This window comes from Rhinolophus ferrumequinum, chromosome 13, assembly GCF_004115265.2.
Source record: "Rhinolophus ferrumequinum isolate MPI-CBG mRhiFer1 chromosome 13, mRhiFer1_v1.p, whole genome shotgun sequence".
Taxonomy (NCBI): domain Eukaryota; kingdom Metazoa; phylum Chordata; class Mammalia; order Chiroptera; family Rhinolophidae; genus Rhinolophus; species Rhinolophus ferrumequinum.
The window spans coordinates 41,544,406-41,567,101 of NC_046296.1; the positions used below are offsets into that span (position 1 = coordinate 41,544,406).

The 22,696-nt window shown below is 38.4% G+C and overlaps 1 protein-coding gene across 3 annotated transcripts in view; it reads left to right on the forward strand.

Moving 5' to 3' along the window:
* THADA (THADA armadillo repeat containing) overlaps window positions 1-22,696 on the forward strand; it is a 291,641-nt gene that overhangs the window by 126,574 nt on the left and 142,371 nt on the right. For all 3 annotated transcript variants that reach the window (XM_033125139.1, XM_033125141.1, XM_033125140.1), the window contains exons 27-28: window positions 2,698-2,787; window positions 3,890-4,021. In XM_033125139.1, the coding sequence (XP_032981030.1) occupies window positions 2,698-2,787; window positions 3,890-4,021 (222 nt within the window). The remainder of the gene's footprint in view (window positions 1-2,697; window positions 2,788-3,889; window positions 4,022-22,696) is intronic.

The following is a 22,696-nucleotide window of genomic DNA, read 5'->3' on the forward strand; positions in this document are numbered from 1 at the left end:
TGGCCTACTTGTCACCACAGTGTCCTAATTACTACAGTTTTATAATATCTCTAACTACCTGATTGGATGAGTCCTCCAACTTTCTTGTCCTTCAAGATTATCTTTGTTACTCTTAGCCCTTGGTACGTCTATATACATTTTATAATGTGGTTGTCCGGTTACACACACACACACACATACACACACACACACACACACACACACTGTTTTTATTGGAATTGCATTGAATTGGGAGAGAGTTTCATCTTTATGTAATATTGAATCTTCTTATCCATGAACATGGTCCACCTCTCCAATTTAAGGCACATATCTTTCCTGATGGCATCTCCCTATTAAAAATATGATACACCAATGTAGAAAAAAGGAACCTTGAACTCTGCCTCACACCATACACAAAAATTAATTTCAGATGGATCATAGACCTTAACATAAAAGCTAAAAGTATAAAACTTGTGGATGAAAACAGAATATCTTTGTGATGTTCAGATAAGCAAGATTTCTTTGGCCATAGAAGTCATAAATCATAAAAGAAAAGAAATTGATCCAATTGTTGGACTTCATCAAAATTTTAAAACTTCTGGGCCGCCCGGTGGCTCAGGCGGTTGGAGCTCCGTGCTCCTAACTCCAAAAGCCGCCGGTTCGATTCCCACATGGGCCAGTGGGCTCTCAACCACAGGGTTGCTGGTTCGACAACTAAGACTGAAAGGACAACAACTTGAAGCTGAATAACAACTTGGCACCCTCCACAACTGAGATTGAAAGGACAACAGCTTGACTTGGAAAAAAAAAGTCCTGGAAGTACACACTAAAGTTCTATTCTCTTTCCCCAATAAAATCTTAAAAAAAAAAAAAAATTTAAAATTACTGTTCATCAAAATACATTTAGAAAATAAATTGGCAAGACACAGACTAGTAGAAAGTACATGCAATACATATATATGGTAAAGGAAATAAGCAACTTAATTTAAAAATAGGCAAAAATCTTGAATAGAAACTTCACAAAAGGCCATACCAGTGATCAAAGCACATGAAATGTGTTTGACATCATTAATCATCAAGGAAATGTAAATCAAAATCACAGGGAGATACCATTTCATACCCATTAGGATGACTAAAATGGAAAAAAGAAAGACAATAGCAAATGTTGGAAAAATGTAGAGCCTCTAAAACTCTTCTTGTTGGGAGTGTAAAATGCTATAGTAATTATTTTGGAAAACTGTCAGTTTCCTAAAATATTAAACATACTGCAGTTTTATTCTCAGAAATTTATCTAAGAGAAATGAAAACACATGTCCATAAAAAAACCTTATACAAGAATGGTCATAGCAGCTTTCTTCATGGTAGCCAACAAGTGGAAACAGTCCATGTGTGTCAAGAGGAGAATGGATAAGCAAACTCTATATTCATACAATGGAATAATACTCAATAAAAAAGGATCAAATTATTGATACACTGAATGACATGGATAAATCTCAAACTTTAAGCCGAGTGAAAAAAGCTAGGCACAAAAAAATTATGTAATGTGTTATTGCATTTATAGGAAGTTCTGGAATAGAGAAAACCAACTTGTGGTGCTAGAAATCAAATCGTGATTGCTTTGAGGATTGGGAGTTGACTGGGAAGCGGAACAAGGGAACTTTCTGGGATGATGGAAATTTTGTGAGTCTTCATAGGGGTGTGGATTACATGAGTGTATGCGTTTGTGAAAACTGATCAACTGGTACACTAAAAATTTAAGCTTTTCGCTGTGTGTCTGTAAAGTATACTGCAGTTTTAAAAATATGATAATAGCATGCTCTTAATAGCATCCATCTAGAGCTGATAATGGGGCAAGTTAGGAAATATTTATGTCACCCCTTCAGAGTAGTTCTTTAATAGTTATGGAAACAAAGTATTTAATTAAATGCTATATTTAGTTTGAGCTTTTTGGTCAGTTGTGCAGTCTGAGGAACTATTTTCAGGATCTTGTCGGAGTTTAAAAGTAGTTTTTATAAAGATGAAAAAGGTAATCCTCACAGGTATTAGATCCCCAGAACCTCACACACCAAGCTTATACTTCTGATAAACAAACTCTAGGTCAGCTGGATTCAACTAGGGACCTTTTTCCCCCTCGGTACATTTGGCAATGTCCAGAGACATTTTTTATTGTCATGACTTGGGGGAGTCGGGGGGAAGGTGTTGTATTACTGGCATCTAATGAGTACAAGGTACTGAGGCTGCTGAACATTCTGCACAGCAGAGCCTCCCACTACAAAGAATTGTCTGGTCCAAAATGTCATTGGTGCCAACTTTGAGAAAGCTTGTCCTAGACCCTCCCTTATTGATGAAGCTGAGTCAGTCTCAGTCAACTAGGTGTTGACTACATTCATAGTCCAAATTAATTGTTGGAAACTTGGCATTTTCACAAATTATGTATTTTTTCTGACAATTTAATATCAAGTTTTTGTAAATATACATAATCTTAAATTTTGAGGTAAAATTCCACACATTAAGAGCACTTCCCAAAGCAAAATTAAATGTACTGTTTCTGTTGTTAAATTCTTCAGATGTAGGTTTTGTTCTTAATTTTATGTCATTAAATATCTAAAGAAATGACCTGAGTTATCTCTCTTTTAAAAAATAAAAATAAAAAGACTTTATTATCAAATTAGAAGAAACAAATGATAGTAATTTATCTCTTTTTTTCTCCCTCCGCAGAATGACAGGGAGTGAATTTTTCTCTCGTTTCCCGGAACTCTATCCTTTTCTTCTCAAACAGTTAGAAGCTGTCGCCAATACTGTGGACAGGTAAGAAGAGAATAGGGTGGGGCAAAGTGAAAACAAGTACATGAATTCCTTTATGGAGATTTTCCCTCCAGGCAACAATTTTTAATCAGCTTCTTCCTTGTAACATGGATGGATTTTTTTTTTAAGTGCTTCTTTATTATGTCACGTTGCCTGACTCTCTAGTAGATTTATACCTGAAAAGTTGTATAAAATCCTATTTTTATATTTTATTTTACATTTTAAAAATCCTGTTTTCAGTGTTGTACAGGAAAGTTTCTTAGAAGCAGGTGGTGATTTCTTCTATGAAGATTTTCTTCCTATTATATGTAAAAATGTGTGTGTTTATATAGTTAGTATTAACACACACTTGTTATTTTTTATCACTGGTCTGTTACGGCTGACCATTGTGAAACTACAGAAATTAGCTGCCCAGTCTGGTCATCTGTGATCAGAAATGGTCCTGGTCTTCCTGAGCAAAGATGGCCAGGGACTTTGGAAACACAAAGATGGTAAGAGAGTTTCCACTCAGATCAGGGCAGGTAGAAGAGTCCACCATTGTTCTTTCAATCACATTCTATCGTTGGTGGTGGAATTTTTATTATGGACATCTTAGAACATACAGTTTCTTTTTCTTCTAAGCCACTTTTGTACTTGGTATGAATTTATACTAGTCTGTAATGGAAAAAATAAAATAACATCAGTGAATTTTACCTCTGTTTATGATACGTTTCCTCATTAGTCATTTGTGCAGACAGGCCTTTCTGACCCTAGTAAGTGACTCTTCGTGCTTTGTTAGGTACATTTGGATGTTGAAAGTCTCATATTTCATACTGTGGAATAGGCACCTCTCTACTCAAATCAAAACAGCAGACTCAAATTATCAAATGATTAGCTTTGAGAAGAGAATTGTGTGCAAAAGCCCAATTCATGGCTTTGCCAGTATTTCTTTCTCATTTGCACATTAGGAATATAACAAGGGAATGAGGGAAAAAATGAAAAAAGACAAACTCTCCCTTATTCATAGTCTCACTTTATATACATAATTATTTAATGAGAAAAATGGTTGAAGCTAGTGCTTCACCTCTTAAATGTTAAATCTTTTATGTAAATTTTTTTTTCCCAGTGATATAGGAGAACTAAACCGTCATCCAAGCATGTTTCTCTTACTGTTGGTGTTGGGGAGACTCTACCCTTCCCCGATGGACGGCACGTTTTCTGCTCTCAGCATGGCACCTTTCATTCCCTTCATTATGAGGTAGTGTATGCTCCGTGGAAATAAGGAGGGTGGGCATGGGGGCTTCATGGGGTATTTTATCTTGTTCGTATTTTACAAGTTATAGGGGTTTTTTTGTTTGTTTTGTTTTTACTTTGGGAGGGGTCTAGTGAAGGAAAGGACCTGGGGGTATTGCCATTGCCCCCAAGTGGTCTCCAATGTTTCAAAGGAAAGTGCTTATATTGTGGGTACAGGAGCTCATATCTACTGTTTAAGTAATGTTTCCTTGGGGCCCTGCCTGCCAATGGATATGCAGTGTTGATAGGAGATACCCCTCCTTTGAAAAGCATCGCCTGGGTGTTGTATTATCCCTGTGTTGAGCCTGACCAAAATAGGGCAGACCTGGTCCTGGCATATATCCCCGGACCAGGGGTGCAAGAGCACCTCTGGCTCTTCGCTACAGGGGAGTTTGCCAGTGTGTGCATGGGCTAGCATCTAGATGGAAGTGCCGTGTTCACTACCCACTCATCTTCTCTTTCAAGCTCAGAGTACCTGAGAAAGAGCCATGCCTACAGATTATGCATAGAATCAAATGATAACAGGCTTTTCTGCTTCTAGAGCCTCATACCACTTCCTCTGTTATAGTTTTTGAGGTATCTGCCAACTTCTGATCACCTTTTTCATTTTGGATCAAAGGCCTCAATAAGTAGGCTTCCAAAAAGTATTGAAATTGTCTTATGAGATTATTTCAGAAGCCCTGTTAATTTTTTTCACCGTTCTGCTTACCTCTTGACAAAACAGCACTTTCATTTTTATGTATCTACCAAAAATTGAAATGGACTTAGAGCAGAAGATTAAAATATACCAAACTTAAGAGTAGGTTTGTTATTTATGTGGTGTCCTGGGTTCCACTTCCTGGTTTCACAGAGCTGACAGATGCATTTTAATGTGAGAAACCATTAAACCTGAGATTCAGACGTGTGGTTGCTGTAACCATTTGTTTGCGCCAAGCCCTGGCTGTGACTGTTATCTATGATCACAGAGATGACTCACTCAGATTGGGTTTTGTTTCCTGATACACAAAGTTACCAGTCTCCTTATCCAGCATTTAGTGATTCATTTTAGGAATTTGGGTCGTAATTTTACTTTCAAGAGCATTTAAAAATTGTACTTTCACATCTAACTGCAAAGAACTAAAAACCATTTCAGGAAGTGGATGGGAGTGGGGAAAGGCACATGCATAGGGTCACAGTGTACAGTAGAAACAAAGATACGCTTTAGAACTTTGTCATCCTGTGTTGAGAACATTCAATTTGTGGAAGCTCAATTACTAATCAGGCTGTTATGTGTTGCATCCTAGAAACCAGAAATTACTACGTTGAAAGTATCCTTCCTAACTGTTACTTATTAGTTTATATATAATCAGAATGCTCATATTACTAATTATATTCAAAGCACTTACTACATATAAGAAAGATCGCATTAATATAGAAGATTTAAATATCACCTTAAAGTCAGTGTACTTAGTGCATCAATTTTAAACTCAAAAGGTGCAAAGTAAAACGCGTACATTTATCCCATCCTGCCAGTGAAAATGCTTTTGGTCATGTGTTGCTTTCTACCTGAATAAAGATTCATAGAGCACCACCACCAGCAGAAACAATTGCCACAATTGTTTCCTTAGAAAGTCAGTAGGCTCTGATTGATTGAATGTCCATGTGTGTTATAGAACAGTGTTTCTCAAACTTTCAGATGTAGACATATCACTTGGGGATCTCATGAATTCCGATCCAGTAGGTCTGGGGTGGGGCCTGGCAGTCTGCCTTTCCAGCAAACTTCCAGGTAACGCTGATGTCGCTGGTCTGTGCATCACTCTGAGAAGCAAGATTAAATCTGGGATATGACACATTATCAGAACTGTCCCCGCCCACACACAGGTGATTTTAATAAAGTAGATGGTAATCGGGTCATACCTGGTACTTGGTTAGGCTATTCAAGGGGGTTATAAAAAGTAGATTTTGACCCAAAATGCAGAGAACAAGCAAGAAAGAGAAAGTATTCTGAGCAGAGAGGTCAGTAGGTAGTAGAGGCTCAGCCTTTGTTGAGCCTTAACTATTTGCCAGGCACTGAACTGGACGTAATGATTACAATGACTCTGAGAAGAGGTGTCATCACCCCTATTTTCCTACTGACGAAACTGAGGTTCAGAAAGAGAGTCAGTTATAGAGCTGGAATATGAACTCAAGAGTATAGTGCCTGTCAAGAGTGTTGGGTGTACTCTTTCTAGTACACCAAAATGACCAGCTCCCTTTTGTGTAGCCAAGAGCTTGAGCTATACTGAGTAGGCCCATAGCCCCTGAAATTTGTGCCGTTAGGAGCAACGAGGAGCCTATATACAGTCAGTGTCTGAGTACAGGCCAGTTTTGGAACATTGAAGTCATGTCCCCACCAGCAATGGGATGTGCTCTTTCCTTTGCTTTTGCAGTAGGGACAGTGGCGTGATTGGATGCTGCCATTCCTTTAGGCTCACATCTGTGGGATCATTGCCTGGGGTGAAGGAGTTGGTCTATGGCCAGGTACTGAGGAAGGCTGGCTTTTCTTTCTTGATTATCTTCTGTGGTTCAGCGGAAGTAGCCTGGATTTAGAAAACCCACTTTTGTGTTTCATCAACGTGCTATAGGAACAACCCTGTGCTACCCTAACGTGTTCATAATCACACTGGGAAGGTGAACATAAACAGATTTTTTAAAAAGTAGTGTATCTGATAAAACTGCATTTGATCTTAGCCAAAAGGCCGAGAAGCGATTTTATCTGATAAAACTGTGTACAGTTGATTTAAATTATTTCTGAGAAAACTCATCATAAACAAAGTGAAAGATTGGTCATAAAAGCTGTCATTCCAGACAGTGTTTGTGGTTCTAGTCATGGTAAAGATTAGGCTGTTCTGACTTGGGATAATAGCTTCAAAGATGGATATATGCCCAACTGGATGGGCGGCGTTTTATTTTGTAGCATTGCTGATGTTAATTTATGTACTTGGAAGAGCTCTAATCAGGCTCTTGGACACTCTTGAGTTTAGCTAAAGAGAAATTTTTCAGCTCGTGGGAGTAGCACAGAGTTTGCTCTGACTGTTAAAGTGAATTGCACAATGAGAAGATTGAAGGCCCAACAACAGCTTTTTATTTCCTTTTGATTTATGTATATACTTACCTGCCATTTCCTTCCTGTCTGTAAGGTGTTTGTAAATATTATTAGTATTTTGGTCCCTTATCCCACATTTGGGAGTATAAACTTAAATGTTGGTTGATTGTCTTTTTTGACTTAAATCTTAGATGTTTCTGATTTGGATTTTCCAAAGTTATGCATGTGTGCAGTTATGATTATTGCATCATCTTGGAACAGAAATGATAATGCTAATCCCAGTGTTTTGTTTATAAGTTTTGTTTTTGATCCAGTGTATTTTATGTCCCCGATGCTTTGCTGGATCCAGATACACAGCCCTTTACCATATGAATATGACGCTTTCAATTTAAGATCATTCACCCTTCAGTTCAAATACCACAAAGCAGAGTTACTCGTGCTTCAGAAGGGACCCCAACTGGCTCCCTGAATACAGCTCACCAGTGCCCACTTGTCTGGGATTTTCTAGAGACTAAAATATCTACGGACATGTACCTTTGAATTCCCTTCCACAGGCAAGTTTCAAGTTTGAATTGAAGAGTTGTAGGAAACCAAGTCTGCCCCAAACCTAAGTGACACCACAGAGTCCTGAACAGAGCAAAGTCCCTAGACTCAAGAGCCCTGCTTCTGTCTAAGCTCTGCCATCTAGTCACGAGCTTGACACTTGAACCAGGCTCTTTGCCATCTCTGGACCAATGTGGTATCAATTGAGATAGAACGTGCCTTCCATTGCTGGTAACTGAAGTCTCAGCATCAGATTAATATCTGCGGGAGAAATCCCTCCACTGCCTTTTATTCACTCGGGTGCTTTTAAAAAGAGGTCCCCCACTCGCTTTTTCCTTTTTTTGCTTATTTTCATTGCAAATGACTTTCGGGATGTTTTTCCCCAAATCGTTTGAGTCATTTTCACTTTAGATAAATTTTCAGTGAAATCTGCTTTTCTTCTTTCTGAAAAATATTGAGGTGCAAATAACAATCTTCATTAAACACGTGGCAGTGGAAATCACCCGTAGGAACTTAAGCAGTAGAAACTTTTTTAGTTGCGATACTGAAGAATCTAGCCAACAATCAAATAAATTAGGTGGTGCCGGATGGGTACTAGACTTATGGAGGGATCACTGCGAGTTATATAAACTTCTACCCGCTGTTTTGAAGCTAATATAAAATAATACTGAATGTCAATTTTAATTGAAAAGTAAAAATTAATTAAAAATTTTTTTTGGGGAAAATACATTTTGGATATATTTTTAAACTATTTCACAGCACCTTTTGATTGTACCAGTCTTAAAAAGGGATTAGGTACAAAAACGAAGAGTTAGTTAAGCATTTTAAGCCTATGCTATTGGGAAATAATATCGATACTTGTTTTCTTTGAAAGTTACATACTTCAAGGATTATCACTACTCCTCACCCAGATTATGAAGTTGAAAGAACTTGTTTTTCATAGTGTAGAGTTGGGGTTTTTTCAGTAGACAATAGGTGGCTTCTGCCTTCATTTGTGATTGTCATACTGGGACCTCTCCCTCAAGGCTGTAGGCACATTTCTGTCTGCCCTGTTTGTACATAAATGGAAGGCAGGATTTGCCTTATAGAGAGAGAAACGAGGCAGAGAACAGTGAAACACTGCTGGGAAGGAAGAGTCGCCCTTCATTCTCTCCCCCTCAGCTGGAATCGTCTCCCTCTGAATGGCTGGCTGTAGCTTATGTCACTTAAACCTCATCTTGCTGTTCCTCATTACTGCGTCGTACTGTAATTTATATCCTCCATGATTATTCTCTCCAAATGAAAATCTTAGTCTCTTTGCATGCAGAAGCAGTTACGGGTTTTTTTGGTTTGCTTTTGTTTTCAGGTACCTTTCTCTGCCTAGCCCAGGTTTGGGAACAGAGACTGAATTATTAACCTAAAAATGAAACTAATTATGAATTGAAACATTTCGTGTCTTAGCAGTTCTGTGTATCATTGAAATACTTAAGGGACTTTAGTCCTACAATATTAGAGCCACATTAAATATCTCGCTCGTCACCGGTTATGTAGAAAGGAGGCTTGGGTGGGTTTTGTGTTTTACCTGGCCTTGAAGGAATCTTGTGATCTAATATGAGCTCCGACATTGACTTTTATTTTGAAATCACCTTTCTGACCCTCTGTTGCCTCTTCTATCAAATTAAGGTAGGATATTACCTAGGTCCTCTCTGGCCTCTTGAGCCTGTGCCCTGAGGCCTCCCTGGGCTCTGAACTCCTCTCTCCTGAGTGCTATCCAGTGAACTGCTCTGGAGGCTACCCTGCTGCAAGCTTTAGAACTAGCTGAGAGGAGCCTGGATTGATAAAGATAGAGAAGGTAGGAGGTGACATTTTTTTTGTTGAAAGTCCTAAAATTATAAACAAGCCAAAACATGTGGGGGAAAGCCTCTCAGATTAATGGGGCGTGAATAGGAGGGCCCCTTTGTGCTTCAGGCTGTCAATCTGTATAATGGGGATAATCCTGCTTACAAAATAGCAGATGATATAGTTCCTTGGTTTGCTTGTTAAGAAAAATTCTAGAGAGAGGAAGGGTTTGATAGTGCAATGATAATAGAGAGAAGGCAGGCTGTTGTTGTTGTTTTTTTAACTTTTACTTATTTTAAGTATGTTTTTCCAGGACCCATCAGCTCCAAGTCAAGTAGTTGTTTCAATCTAGTTGTGGAGGCCGCAGTCCACCGTGGCCCATATGGGGATCGAACTGGCAACCTTGGTGTTATCAGCACCACACTCTAACCAACTGAGCTAACCAGCCACCCCCTAAGAAGGCAGACTTTTTAAACTCCTACTTTGTTTTGTCCCTTTGAGTAAACCTGGAGGAAGGCCCTGAAGGCAGATGTAGGTGAGGTGGCAGAAATAGAGCACTGCCTCCTGCTCAGAAAGGCAAATCCTGGAACCCAGATAACTTGCAGCCTTGGGTGCAGGTGAACCTAGAACCATGTCAGTAATTTGGGGGAAATGTGGGATAGGCACAATATGCTAGGAGTTTACAGAAAGACTTTTGAAAGGGGAAAAGGCCTATTTTATCAGTGACGAAACAATTGTGTTGATATTGATCATTTTAGACTGGCTCATTCAGTGTCTTACTTACAAGTGATTCATACTTTATTTGCTGAGAGCTAGTAAAAATTCCCTAAGAATAAGTCATGCCTGAGTCACCTCATTGTTTTGATAGGATTACTAGTCTGATAGATGAGAACAATGCTGCTTTATTCAACATTTGAATTACTTAAATAAAGACAGACTAGATTGCATGCTTATCAGGTTTGTATATAACATAAATATAACAGGTGATGGAATAAAAATTCAAAATAGTCTTTAAGCATGACAGTGACAAATCCAAATTGAGGCTAGTGGCCATTAACTCTGTGTGGCTGGGGAGGAAAGGGAGGAAGTTGAGGAAGCCTATCCTAGGGGCTTCAGTTTTATTTGTGATGTGTTCTTAAGCTGGGTTCTGGGCAAGTAGTTGACTGTCATATTATCCTCTATACTCGTTTTTATTTGATACATGTCATATAATTGAAAAATAAGATTCAAAATAGCCTTGGGAGACTAGATGAATGGGCTGAGACTGTCAAGATAACATGTAATAGAAATAAGGTATCAGATTCTGATTTTTTAAATAAAAGTCAAAACTGTGTGGATACAGAATGAGAGTCGTCTGGCTTCGTAACCGTTTTTATGAGAAAATCTTGGGGAATGGGATTCCCTGGTGAGCCGCGAGGAAGCAGTATGACAGTCGCAGCTTCCAGATTGTGAAGGCTTTAGTTCCCCTCAACTCTGTTGGTCAGACAAACCCACATCATTTTGCTTATTATGTTACTCTGCTCTGGGCTTCCCATTTTAGGAGGGTCACTGGTGAACTAGTATTTATACAGAGGAGTTGACCCAGATGAGGAGGAAGCTAAACATCTGGAAATAGTTAGACTAGAAACAACGTAAAAGCAACATGGTAATGGTCTTTACATACTTGAGACACTGCCATATGGCAGAAGGCACATAATTTCTCTCTTGTGCTCCCAATGGGAAAATGTGAGATAGATTTCAGGTTTCAGTATAAAGAAGAATTTTGTGAAAGTTAGCATTCTCCATCAGGAGAATAAACAGATTTCCATACTAGTGAGCTGCCAGTCATTGAGACTGTTCAAGGAAAACGGATTACATGTTGGGCAACGCATCTGAGGTTGGACTAGATGACCATCACGGCGTCTTTTTGAGATGTCTTATTTCAGAATAGCTGAACAACTCAGCTGTAGAGTCTAAATGGGCAGCAAATGAAATGAAACCTTCCTCTAAAGCTATGACACATATTTGTACATTTTTTATGAGTTCATGTTCCAAAGAAAAGAAGTTGTGATGCCATTCTTGGGATGGCCCACAAGGTCATGGTGGTCTGCTCCTCCATGGTCCCTCCAGCAGTTAATCCACTTAAATTTAGCTTCTAAGTAACTTCTATAACTTTGTTCTGGATAGTTATGAAAACATCCTTTTTTTTTTGGCCTATGGGATGTTATGTCTGAAAAGCATTCCTTGTTAATTTAATTATCTTTTTTTCGTTGTTGTTGCTATATTTTTCTTCATTCCAGATGTTGGCTTAAGCCACATTTGTTTTCTGACAAGTACAAGGAACATCTGAGTCTTTGAGGAAAGTCAGAGATGCTTTCCTGAAAGTGATTAAAATAGATAACTCTTTGTTGTCCAAACTTCCCAAAGGGTCGTCTTTGAACAGAAATGCTTCTAGTGAGAGTACAGGAATCCCAAGCCTTGCCCATTACAAGTAGAAACAGCTGAGAATTGGGCTTTGCTGGTGCTGTTAATGCAGAATTTCCTCCTGGGCCAGCCTAGAAATCCAGAGCTCCCCGCTTCCTGTGGTTACTGCTAAATTCCATGAGCCTTAGAGAATGGGATGAAAGGTTAGGTCTCCCTATAGCATCCTGATCTGCGAACAATGGATGGGTTAAAGAAAGGACTTGCCATTCCATCAATGTGTAAGAAACCCTACCCTTTGGTTTTACTAGTGTGACTGTGCTACTGACCTATCAGGCTTTGGGTGAGATTGTCAAGGTGTTCGGTTTTCTGCTCAGGGGTTCTTTTAGCTGCTCAATTTTCTTCTTTGCCTACAAGCCAAACCTGTGCCCACTCCTTGCTTTCATACAGATATGTCAGTGATCCTAGTCATTACCTTCCTTGGAGCTATTTGTTGTATTTACGGAGACATAGATTTTGAAATAAAGCAATGAAACTCTGGCAGTAGAATTTCAGGCCTTATATAAGGGAGGACCTAAAAGCAGAGATTGGAAGGTTGTTTTCTTATGCTGGCGAAATCCCAGTTTGGGCAGCTACCTACTCGGTGTCCTTTTCACTGTGGCCCTGCCTAGTTAGTGCTTTATTTGGAGGGCTGTGCTCATGGCCCTTGCATTTTAGACCTCCACCCCGGGCTAGCTGAGGTTCCTCGTGTGGAGTGAAATCATGTTTTCTGTGTTGTGTGGCTTTTTTGGAAAGAGTTCTGGCGTAAAAAGATACTCTGTCATTTATCACCAATTTTTAGCTCTCCATTCTTAGAGAGGGGCCTCGCCACCTTCATCTGTGGTGTCAGATCTCTTTAAGACCATTTTCTAAATACATTTTTGAGCAAAAGGAATGAGGAGTTCACCTCTTACGGAATGCATTGACAAAGCAAGCTAGAAAAATAAAACTTGTAGGGACCAGCTTTTCTTCAGTGTTATCTGTGACTTCAATAGGCCAATTCAGGTCATGTTAGAACAAGTGATTGGATCTGCAAACAGCCTCATTCTTAGGTGAAATTTCTGACAATGATGATAATCCATGGCCTATTGCTGGCATTCACTCTAAAATTTAGAATCCAGTCAGTTAATAGGTTAACCAAGCAGTTGTAAAGCATCCATTGTACACCTAGCTAGTGTTAGGTAAGATGCAAAGCAAAGAAAACAGGTCTTCATCCTTGAAGAACTTATTGATTGGTTAATGAGATAAAACCCATGCTTGTGAACCTGACACATGGTATATTAACCACATAATTATGTGACAGATATACCAAGGACCAAGGGCTTATAAACAAGGGGAATTGCGCCAGTGGCTTGGAGAAGTTCAGGAGACTTTCCTAAGTGGCATGGCAGGAAAAGAATATGGGAATTCAGTTTGCCATCTCAAGAACTTTGAAAAATCCCCCACGGTGATTAGCTGTTCATGCAGGAGGACAGGAGTGTCATGGTGCCCACTGGGTAGAGAGTCATGGTGCCCACTGGGTAGAGAGTCATGGTGTCCACTGGGTAGAGAGTCATGGTGCCCACTGGGTAGGGAGTGAGGTCTAACAAGGGGAAGATTATGAGAGACAGTTTTATGATGTATAACTTGGAAATCATTATATAGAGCTTTGCTTCCACTTGAATCCAGGCTGACCCAGGAAATTAACAAAATAAATGGGTTGCTGCTTAGCAGGAGAAACTCTCAATGATGTATCTTTGGTAACTTAAATAAAGAACAGTATTTCCTCCAAGTGTTGCATTTAAGTCTTATGGAAATAATGAACAGTAGTGAGAAAGTGATTGCAAATTTAGTAATAATTAAATTTTAAAACAGTTTAATAATATTTTCCCTAAGGAGCTTTTATTTTTTTAGTCTTAATTATTTTCTCAAACACTGTAGCTAAATAATACTGAATTGAAGGATTTGACAGTACCAAGCCACAAATGCTAGCTAATATACAGTCATCTTATCCTACATGGTAGGGAACATTTTAAGATCAAACATGTACTTTTTTTTTCTTTAGGCAGAAATACCAATTAGGGACTAGAGTAAGAGTGTAAAGATAAATTATAATAGGCTTAAAAATGAGGACAAGGAAAAAGAACGATAGAGTCTGTTTCCGTTATCTTTCCCTGACTGGCAGTTTTTCCCCTCCCTCTTCTCTGGGCCTTGACCCTTACCAGTCTCTTTATAATCTTCTACTTAAAACAAGCTGTGTTAGTCACATCAACTGCACCAGAGACATTCACCCTTTTACTTTTCCCTTTGTATCTTCTTTTTCTCACTCACCGTGAACATTGAGACTCTTGACTGCTCATCTTGCCTCCCCTCCATACCAGTTACAGATGTTCTCTCCGTCATTCATTCTTGTCTTTCACTTTATTTTGTGACCACTCTTCATCACCAGTTCATCCCTCCATTAAATATATTTGCTGAGGGCCTGCTTTGTGTTATTGCCCAAACCCAATGTCCCTATTTTCATCACCTCTTATTTACAAGAGAAAATATAGGCCATCATCGTGCATGGATTCTTTCCATGGAGACACCTACTCTACCTATAAGGTATGATCAACAAATACTGTGAATGTTTAAATTTTTAAAAAATTTATTACAGTAAAAGATACATTGCCATTAACCCCCCTCAAAATACTCCCCTTCGGTTCTAATACTTATCCCATCATTCTTGCCACTTCCTGAAGCAGTTCTGGAAGTCCTCTTTCGTGAGTGTCTTTAGTTGCGCTGTCGTGGCTACCTTGATGTCCTGAATCAATTCAAAACGTTTACCTTTCATGGTCATTTTGACTTTGGGGAAGAGCCAGAAGTCGCATGATGCCACATCCAGTGAACAAAGTGTGGATGAGGACACACCGTAATGTTTTTATTTGACAGAAATCGCTGTATACTAGAAGTGATGTGTGACACAGAGTGTTGTCATGATGGAGGATGAAACCGGTTGCCTATTTCATGTTAATGCATTGTTTGTGATCCATGATTTACGGCACACTTTAAAACACACCTTCTCTCAACGGTAGTTCACACCTGTCTGACTGCACCAAACAAGTTGAAACTTGTCACACACCGTTACTAAGGTTCGACACACGGCTTCTCATATCGAAGATCCCTGCCTTTCTGTCGGATGGGACTCAGCAGGAGCATTCACCATATTTTGTGATCACACCTCGTACACATACTAATTCATTTAAATATAATGACAACACTTTGAGTTCCATAATGTTATTATTCCCATCCTACGGAGAGGGAAAGTTGGGCAGTAGGAAGTTTAGAAAAGTGCCCTAAGTCATACAGCTAGTAAGTGATAAGGCCTGGATTTGAACCAGGCAGTCTGGCTTTACAACCCACACTCTTTGCCACTCCCTTAGCTATATTTATACTAGGGCTTAACACTACAATATGCCCCTCTACTCATCTCTTTATGATGCTATAGCTGTGGAGTATGACTAGTCTCAACATACCAAAATTAACCTGCAATTTAAATAACAAACATTTGGTCTTACTTTGCTCTCTTGAGATATCTTCCCCCACTGCCCCTTTTGGGCGGTGCTTTGGCAGTGGTCTCATTTTCTAATCTGAAATCAGTAGAAAAGGAAGAAAAACTTGCAGTTAAGCCCAAGTGGTTGTGACAGGTAGCTAAATAAAACTGGCTCAACTGAAGTTCTGAGATTCTTGAGAAATACTGAGAATTTGTTAAAAAAGAAATTTTCCTGATAGTAGGAAATCGTGGGTCATTGCACAGTTATAAGTATCTTAGCAAAGAGAAAATGTGTTTTGAGGCTAAGAAACACAAAGCTTAGTGAGATTACTTGTGGGCTACTATTTTTGTACAGTTTTTAAACTATTAGAAAATATATTTTCCATCTGTCTTTACCATCCTAAGTTTCCACTATTGAAACTTCACAAAATTTTGAAAATCTTAAGGGTTGTTGAAAGAAAAAAATAATAGTAACAAACTTATTTATATAAGACTTTGAAGTTTACAAAGTACTTTCACACACAGCTTACGTGATCATCCTCTTTATACTCTCTTAGAATCACAGAAATATAAATACATGTTGAAATTTTTAAAAAATTGTCAGTATTTTCTTATATATAACCCTAAACTTATTTGGAAAGAAGGCAAGCTGAATCAGTGAAGTGTTCAAATTACTGAATATTATGAAATGAAAATTTCAGTACTCCAAATTGCACTTAGTAACTTCAGGGAACTGCTCTCATGGGTGGATAACAATGGCATCTGGTTAACATATTAATTGATAATCCATACCACGAGGTCTCTGAGATGGGTTGAAATCCCCCTTTGTTTCTCAGTTTTTTGGTTTTCATGTGAACCGTCCCACCTCCCTCCTTCACTAACCAAAAGTTACTAGCCAAAACCTGCTGGAAGGCACCCTGACAGTGAGATACGCCCCCTGGGGTTTTTTTTTTTTTTTTTTTTTGGTTTTGGTTTTTCTTCTTTTTCTTTTTTGCATCAGGGAGAATTTCTGGTCTGGGATATTTCTGTCCTGGCCACTAGTTCCCAAGAGATGGCCACATTTCTCCTAACTGGAAATGAAAACTCTCAGTTCCAAAGTTAAACGTTAGTTCAACCTTAGTCTGAATATTCACAAAATCAGAATTAGATGGGCCCACATGAAGTAGAGTGTTCTGTTCAGTCTCCACAATGTCCAGAGCATTAACAAAATATGTATTTGTATGAAGGGTGCTACTGTGTAAATAAGCCTGCTCCTTTTTTATTATTACAATTATACAGGAAAGAGCCATTTGTTTTGGTAGAAATGATGGAAGTATATCTAGGTAGCCATGGAAAAGCTGAATTGTTACTGAAGGATGTGTCACACAGACAAGAAAATAATTTACAAAGCAGTGGGTAGAAAATATTTTCAAACACTAAACCAAGTAAGTCCCTTAAGCTGTCCTGCTAGATGATGGGTGAGTAGTGTTGGTTTGTTTTTTGCTTGACTGTTTATTCACTTTCATTTCCAGAAAAATCTCTTTTTCTTGTAAAGCCAGAGTTTAAAGCTCCACTTCTTTTCAGCTTGGATAAAAAGAAAAGTAAAATTCATTTCATACTAATTATAACCTACATAAGTCGAGTGAAGAGAAACCTAAGAAATGTAACTCTTGTTTTCTAGCTGAGCTTCAATGCCATATAATTAATATAATTCAATCACTTCTTACCCCTTTTTTTCTCTGCATGATTTAAGACATCAGAATTTAATTGACAGGCAGAATGAAAACTGGACTTAGGAAAAACTTGAAAAGACTAGAAAGGGATTTGCATTCTGCTGCATGGTTGAACACGTCCCTGAAGTGGCAGTTTTAGAATGCCATGTTCTGATAGACTCCCCCGTTGAAAACTGGCCACCAGAGCGGCTTTCTAGCGCCCTCCCCCTGTCTGCAACACTGTGAACTGTCATGATGTGAACCTAGTAGGCTCCACAGGATTGCTGCATAGCCAGAGGACAGCAGTATCACTGGGCAATCTGTGCTCTGGATTATACACCCCAGGCTGTGGCTATTAGAATTAGTCAGCCACTCTGTCTCAATTTTGGATAAATATTCCAGGGTTCTAAGTGGGATGGGGAATCCAAAGCCCTGTTTTCCTGAATCCTTGCACAACCAATTTGTGATATGTGTTACAAGGTCTGAGTAGAGTGGCCATGTTTGAAGGGGGAATAAAGAAATGCTTTCCACTACTAAATAGATACTCCCATAGCAGTCTGTTTTTCCCTTAGTAATGAAGCCACTCAAGAGGGCCAGATTCTAACTCTACTGAAGCCATTCACCCTGACCAGCTTTACCGCCAGGGTCGTTCGTTGAAAGCTATATGGAGTGATTTGAGATTTCTTAAACAATGCCTTCTACCCACCTAGTTTTCTCGGATCATGTCTCCATTTTGAGCTGAGCCCTGAAGTTTTACAGTTAGACTTTCATTCTTTTAAGTTATATGTTTTTGATTTCTTCTAAAATGGAAATCCCACTGTGAGTTATTACTACTCATCTATACCATAATATCAATTAGTTTAAGTTTCTTTGATCTTGATGGGAAGAGAAGACATTGGTTGAGTGAAGTGTTAGAGATGGGATAAGGCCAGGTCTTGGGGAGAGGGTACAGAACTTGGACGAAAGGCAGAAAGCAAGTTGCCACCTTTACATGTGTGGCCAGGGTGAGGATTACAGTGACTTCTTCCCCACCAGACTTTTGCTTCTGTGCTTCAGTGAGATGGGGCATCCTGTTTTTCATTTACCTCTCCTTTCTGGCAAAGAAAGACTTGGAAGTCTTTTTACAGCTTTGACTCTTCCTTACCACTTCTAGATGCGGTTCCATTTCCTTTCCAAGATGAAAGCTTGTCTTTGTCCCCTCCCAGAATAGTTCCAGTCAGCAGAACACAGTGAATCCTTCCAGATAAAAGACCCTCCTGATAAAATGCCAGATTGTTATCAGAGAAGTGAAGTGAGAAGGGTCCAATCCCTACCACTAATTACCTAGTTACGGCTTGGTTTCTATCCTGTTCATTTGGGGGTATGTTTTCCTTGGATAGTTTCTTGTCTGTGTTCTGAACTATACTCTGATGATTGTAAAAATCCCAAAGGTCAGAGAATAGTAGGCTCCTTATTTTCTGAAAGGTTTAATGGCAAGGAAGAGAATATCGGAGTTTCTATCTTCCATGTGGAAGGAAATGGACAAATGCTTGATTTTGGAGGTTCATTTCTCACCTCAAAGCATGCAAACCCTAGTGTGTTGAATGAACTCTGACTTTGAATACTTACTCAAGTGGTTATCTGGAAATAGAATGACATTTATCTCTATGAAGCCATGAGTATCAACCAGTGAATGACTGGGTAACTAGACACTGGGGCCAGAGTCTACAGTGCTTTAAAACTGCTCAGTAAATGTACTTAATGCCACGGAACTGTACACTTAAGAATGTGTAAGTTTTATGTTATGTGCATTTCACCACGAAATTATTGAATGAATGAATGAATGAATGAATGAATGAATGAATGAATGAATGAAACAAACTTACTTCTTGGCAGTTCCAGTACTGTGGTCGGGCAGTTCCAGTACTTTGGTTGTAGTTGGAAATACCTTAGGGGTGGGCTCTAGTTTAGGGTCTGCTTTAGTTTGAGTGAGATTGCTGTTGCATGTAAAGCATTATGCATCTTTTTAAGAACTGTGAGACCATGATCATAGAGAACCTTAATGAATACAAGATGAAGAGACTGTTTTGCCACCATCATATGTGCTTTTTGGGAAGTTTGGGATTGGAAAAGAGCCCTCTCTTGAAAATGATTGATTCTAAAAAACTATAGACACATTTTCCACAAATGTAACAAAAGAGAAGGGAATAGGGTCTCTTGATGGTTGGAATAGTACCGTGTTTCCCCGAAAATAAGACCTAGCCGGACAATCAGCTAATGTGTCTGTTGGAGCAAACATTAATATAAGAGCCTGTCTTATTTTAGTATAAGACCGGAGCTTTATAATGTCATATCATGTCATACTGGGTCTTATATTAATTTTTGCTCCAAAAGATACATTAGAGCTGATTGTCCGGCTAGGTCTTATTTTCGGGGAAACACAGTAGCATCTATTGCTCTGCTTCTCAACCAGTGGCATTGAAACACTCTCTGACTCGAAGTAGTTTTAAGTTAACCTCATCTTTGGTATCTGGCTGCCATTAAGTAGCCAAGCACATGTTTCTTTACCAAATTAAACTTGAGTCTGACCTTGTTTTCCTGTTAGGCTCTGTCCTCAGCCCAAAACATTTTTGCTATAAGACTTTTGACTAGTGATTCAACTAACTAGCTCTTTCAGCTTCACTGATAAAGGGGGCCATTTTTCTTTTGTTAAGCCAAGAAACTTCTCCAACGCTGCAAACATATCACCTTGCGACATAGCTGCAATATGAATTTTAAGATAGGAAATAAAGAAAGTCTGAAAATAGCCCTATTCCAAATAAGGAAACTTTTTTTTCTTGTTAACCGTGAACGCTCTGAACTTAGAACTCTGAGTAGAAGATGCTTCTTTTCCCTGTAAGACTGTGTGTGCACTTATTCCTATCATCATTTGAAGGTAGTTGTGAAACATTCACCATGGTTTCAGCAATACCTTTCTCATGTATAAATGTAGTATTTTCCTTAGAAAAAGCAAGAAAGTATGAGAAGTTAGGAAGAGGTTAAGGTAAATTTAAAATATAAAGGCTCACTTTGAGTGAACCCAGTAAAAACAAGCCTTGACCTTCTCATTGGTAAGAAAAATTGGAATTTTAAAAAAAACTGTGTTCTTTTAGGAAATAAAGATTTTGCCAGAAATATCATGGGTGGTTCAAGCAGTCTGGTGTGAAAGGGGTGTTTTAAAAATGTAAGGTTTTTCTGCTTTCTTCTCCATGGTTTTCTAATGGTTTTGTCAGAATAATCATTTGAATAATAAATGAAATGCTTTGAAGTATATAAGGGAGTGGAGAACTTTTCTGTGCCATGTACGAACTGGTGATACTGATTATAAACTAAATGATGCCAAATTCCACCAATTTTCCCCGGATCCAAATACTAGCAAATGCAGCCAAAGCCATAGAAATCTACTGATAAAATCATGAAAATGAACGGAAGTGAACTAGATTGTTTAATTTTCTTTTGAAATGTTATATTTATTAGATCTTAGCACCCTGAAGTTAAACAGTATTGAATTTCTCACATAGCACTTTATTTTTAATCTTAGGTTGAAGGTTATGTCCTTGGCATGATTGAAGAATGACTCATACGACTTGCACTGATTTTTTTTGTTTGATGGGTGAGGAGGAAAGCTGGGGAGTAAAATGATACTGAATTGAAGCAAAATTTATTAATTGAATTCAAATGGAAATAGCGAATATCACTTAACGATTTTCTCATTTCTTTTTATATTCATATGCACACCTTCTGTGAAGGTTTTCTTGAATGGTACTTATGCTTAAAATGCAGAATAAAATATATCTCTTGGCCACTAAAAGTAGCAGTGGGAATGAGCAGTGATTTTTTTTTCCCTAGTAAATGTCATATAGACACATTGGAAAATGTGACTACAATTCTTTATCAACATGTTCCCTATCTTAAAATACAGTTACCGTGAAATTAATGGATTAAGCCTTAGTTACAACCCAGGGAAGAACTTAAAGGTAATGTGATTCTCTTTATAATCAGTAACCTAATTAAATGCTGGAGGGCTTCAGCCATATAGTAATGTACCTTGTTTCTGAATAGAGATAACACCACCACTGAAACTGTATACTTGTAACACTAGTATATTTTTAATTAGTGGTAGGGTATGTGTAATCAGTTTTGTTTCATCTTCAAACTTTGCACAGCAGTCTCCATTGTGCATTCATTTGGAAATATTAAATAAATAGCACACTAATTTGGTTTGTGTTTTTTCAGAATTCGGTATGATTCAAATTAGGATGAGTTGAAAATTACCTTTTCACTATGGAATAAGCAGAACGTCAAAATAAGAAAGAAAAAAGATAGTAGGAAGCAGCTTTAATCTACTCAAGACGGAGAAAAGAATCTGTTTTGCCTTAATAACCAAATGGAAAATCCTACTGCTAAATGCAGATGAGTTGACTAAAGCTGGTCCCAACACACTGGGCGTTGCTTGGTTGAATGGTTTGTATACAGACGAGTAATACAATTGAATTTCTTTCCATATATGTTGTTCAATCCTATGAATTTCTTTTAATATGTGTTATTGTTGTTCAAAATATCTTACAGTTGGGGCTTACTGGTTTTTGCAAGTAGCATGGGCTCTGGAGTCAGACAGACCTGACTTTGAATCACTGCTTGTCCATTCACTCCCTTGGTAAGCTTGGCCAAGTCACTTAAAGTCTCTGAACCAGTCCTAGAAGAGCTTGTGGAAAACTGGGAACATTGTCCTGAAAAGAAAAGTGTTTCTTTTTTAATTCTTATATGATTAATTGTTAGGATTTAAGTATTTATTGATTTGATTCTTTAAGACAGCATAAGGAAAAATTAATTCTGGTTATAAAAATTCAAAGGAAATAGCTGGGCCTGTTTAATCTGAAGAAGAGAAAACTTGGGTTGTTATAGAGATGGTACTAGAGGCTGAGAAGGGAAAACAAGACAGGATGTATAGCTTTTCTAATGTACTTGAGAGGTTATTCTTAAAAACAGCAGTATTGAGGTATAATTGATATAAAATAAATTGCACATGTTTAAAGTGTACAATTTAATAAGTTTATACACCCATAAAACCATCACCACTCTCAAGATAGTGAACAGAGCATATCCATCATCCACATTTTCCTTGAACCCCTGTGTAACCTTCTCCAGCCACCCCAGTCCCATCACTGGGCAACGGCTGTTCTACGTTCCATCCCTATAGGTTGTTCAAGCGTCCACTGTAAATGGAATCATACATTATGCATTCTATTTTGTGTGGCATTTGCACTCCACATAATAACTTAGAGATTCATCCATGTTAATTACACATATCAATAGTTTGTTCCTTTCTGCCGCCAAGGAGTTACTCCACTGTATGGGTAAAGCACAATTTGTTTATATATTCGCCTGTTGCTCGACTTGTACTGTCTGCTTTTGACTATTACAAATAAAGGTGCTAGGAAGATTCACGTACAAGTCTTTGTAGGCACATGTGCTTTCACTTCACTAGGATAAACACCTATGAGTGGAATGAGTGGGTTGTATGGGAGATATACATTTAACTTTTTAAGAAACTGC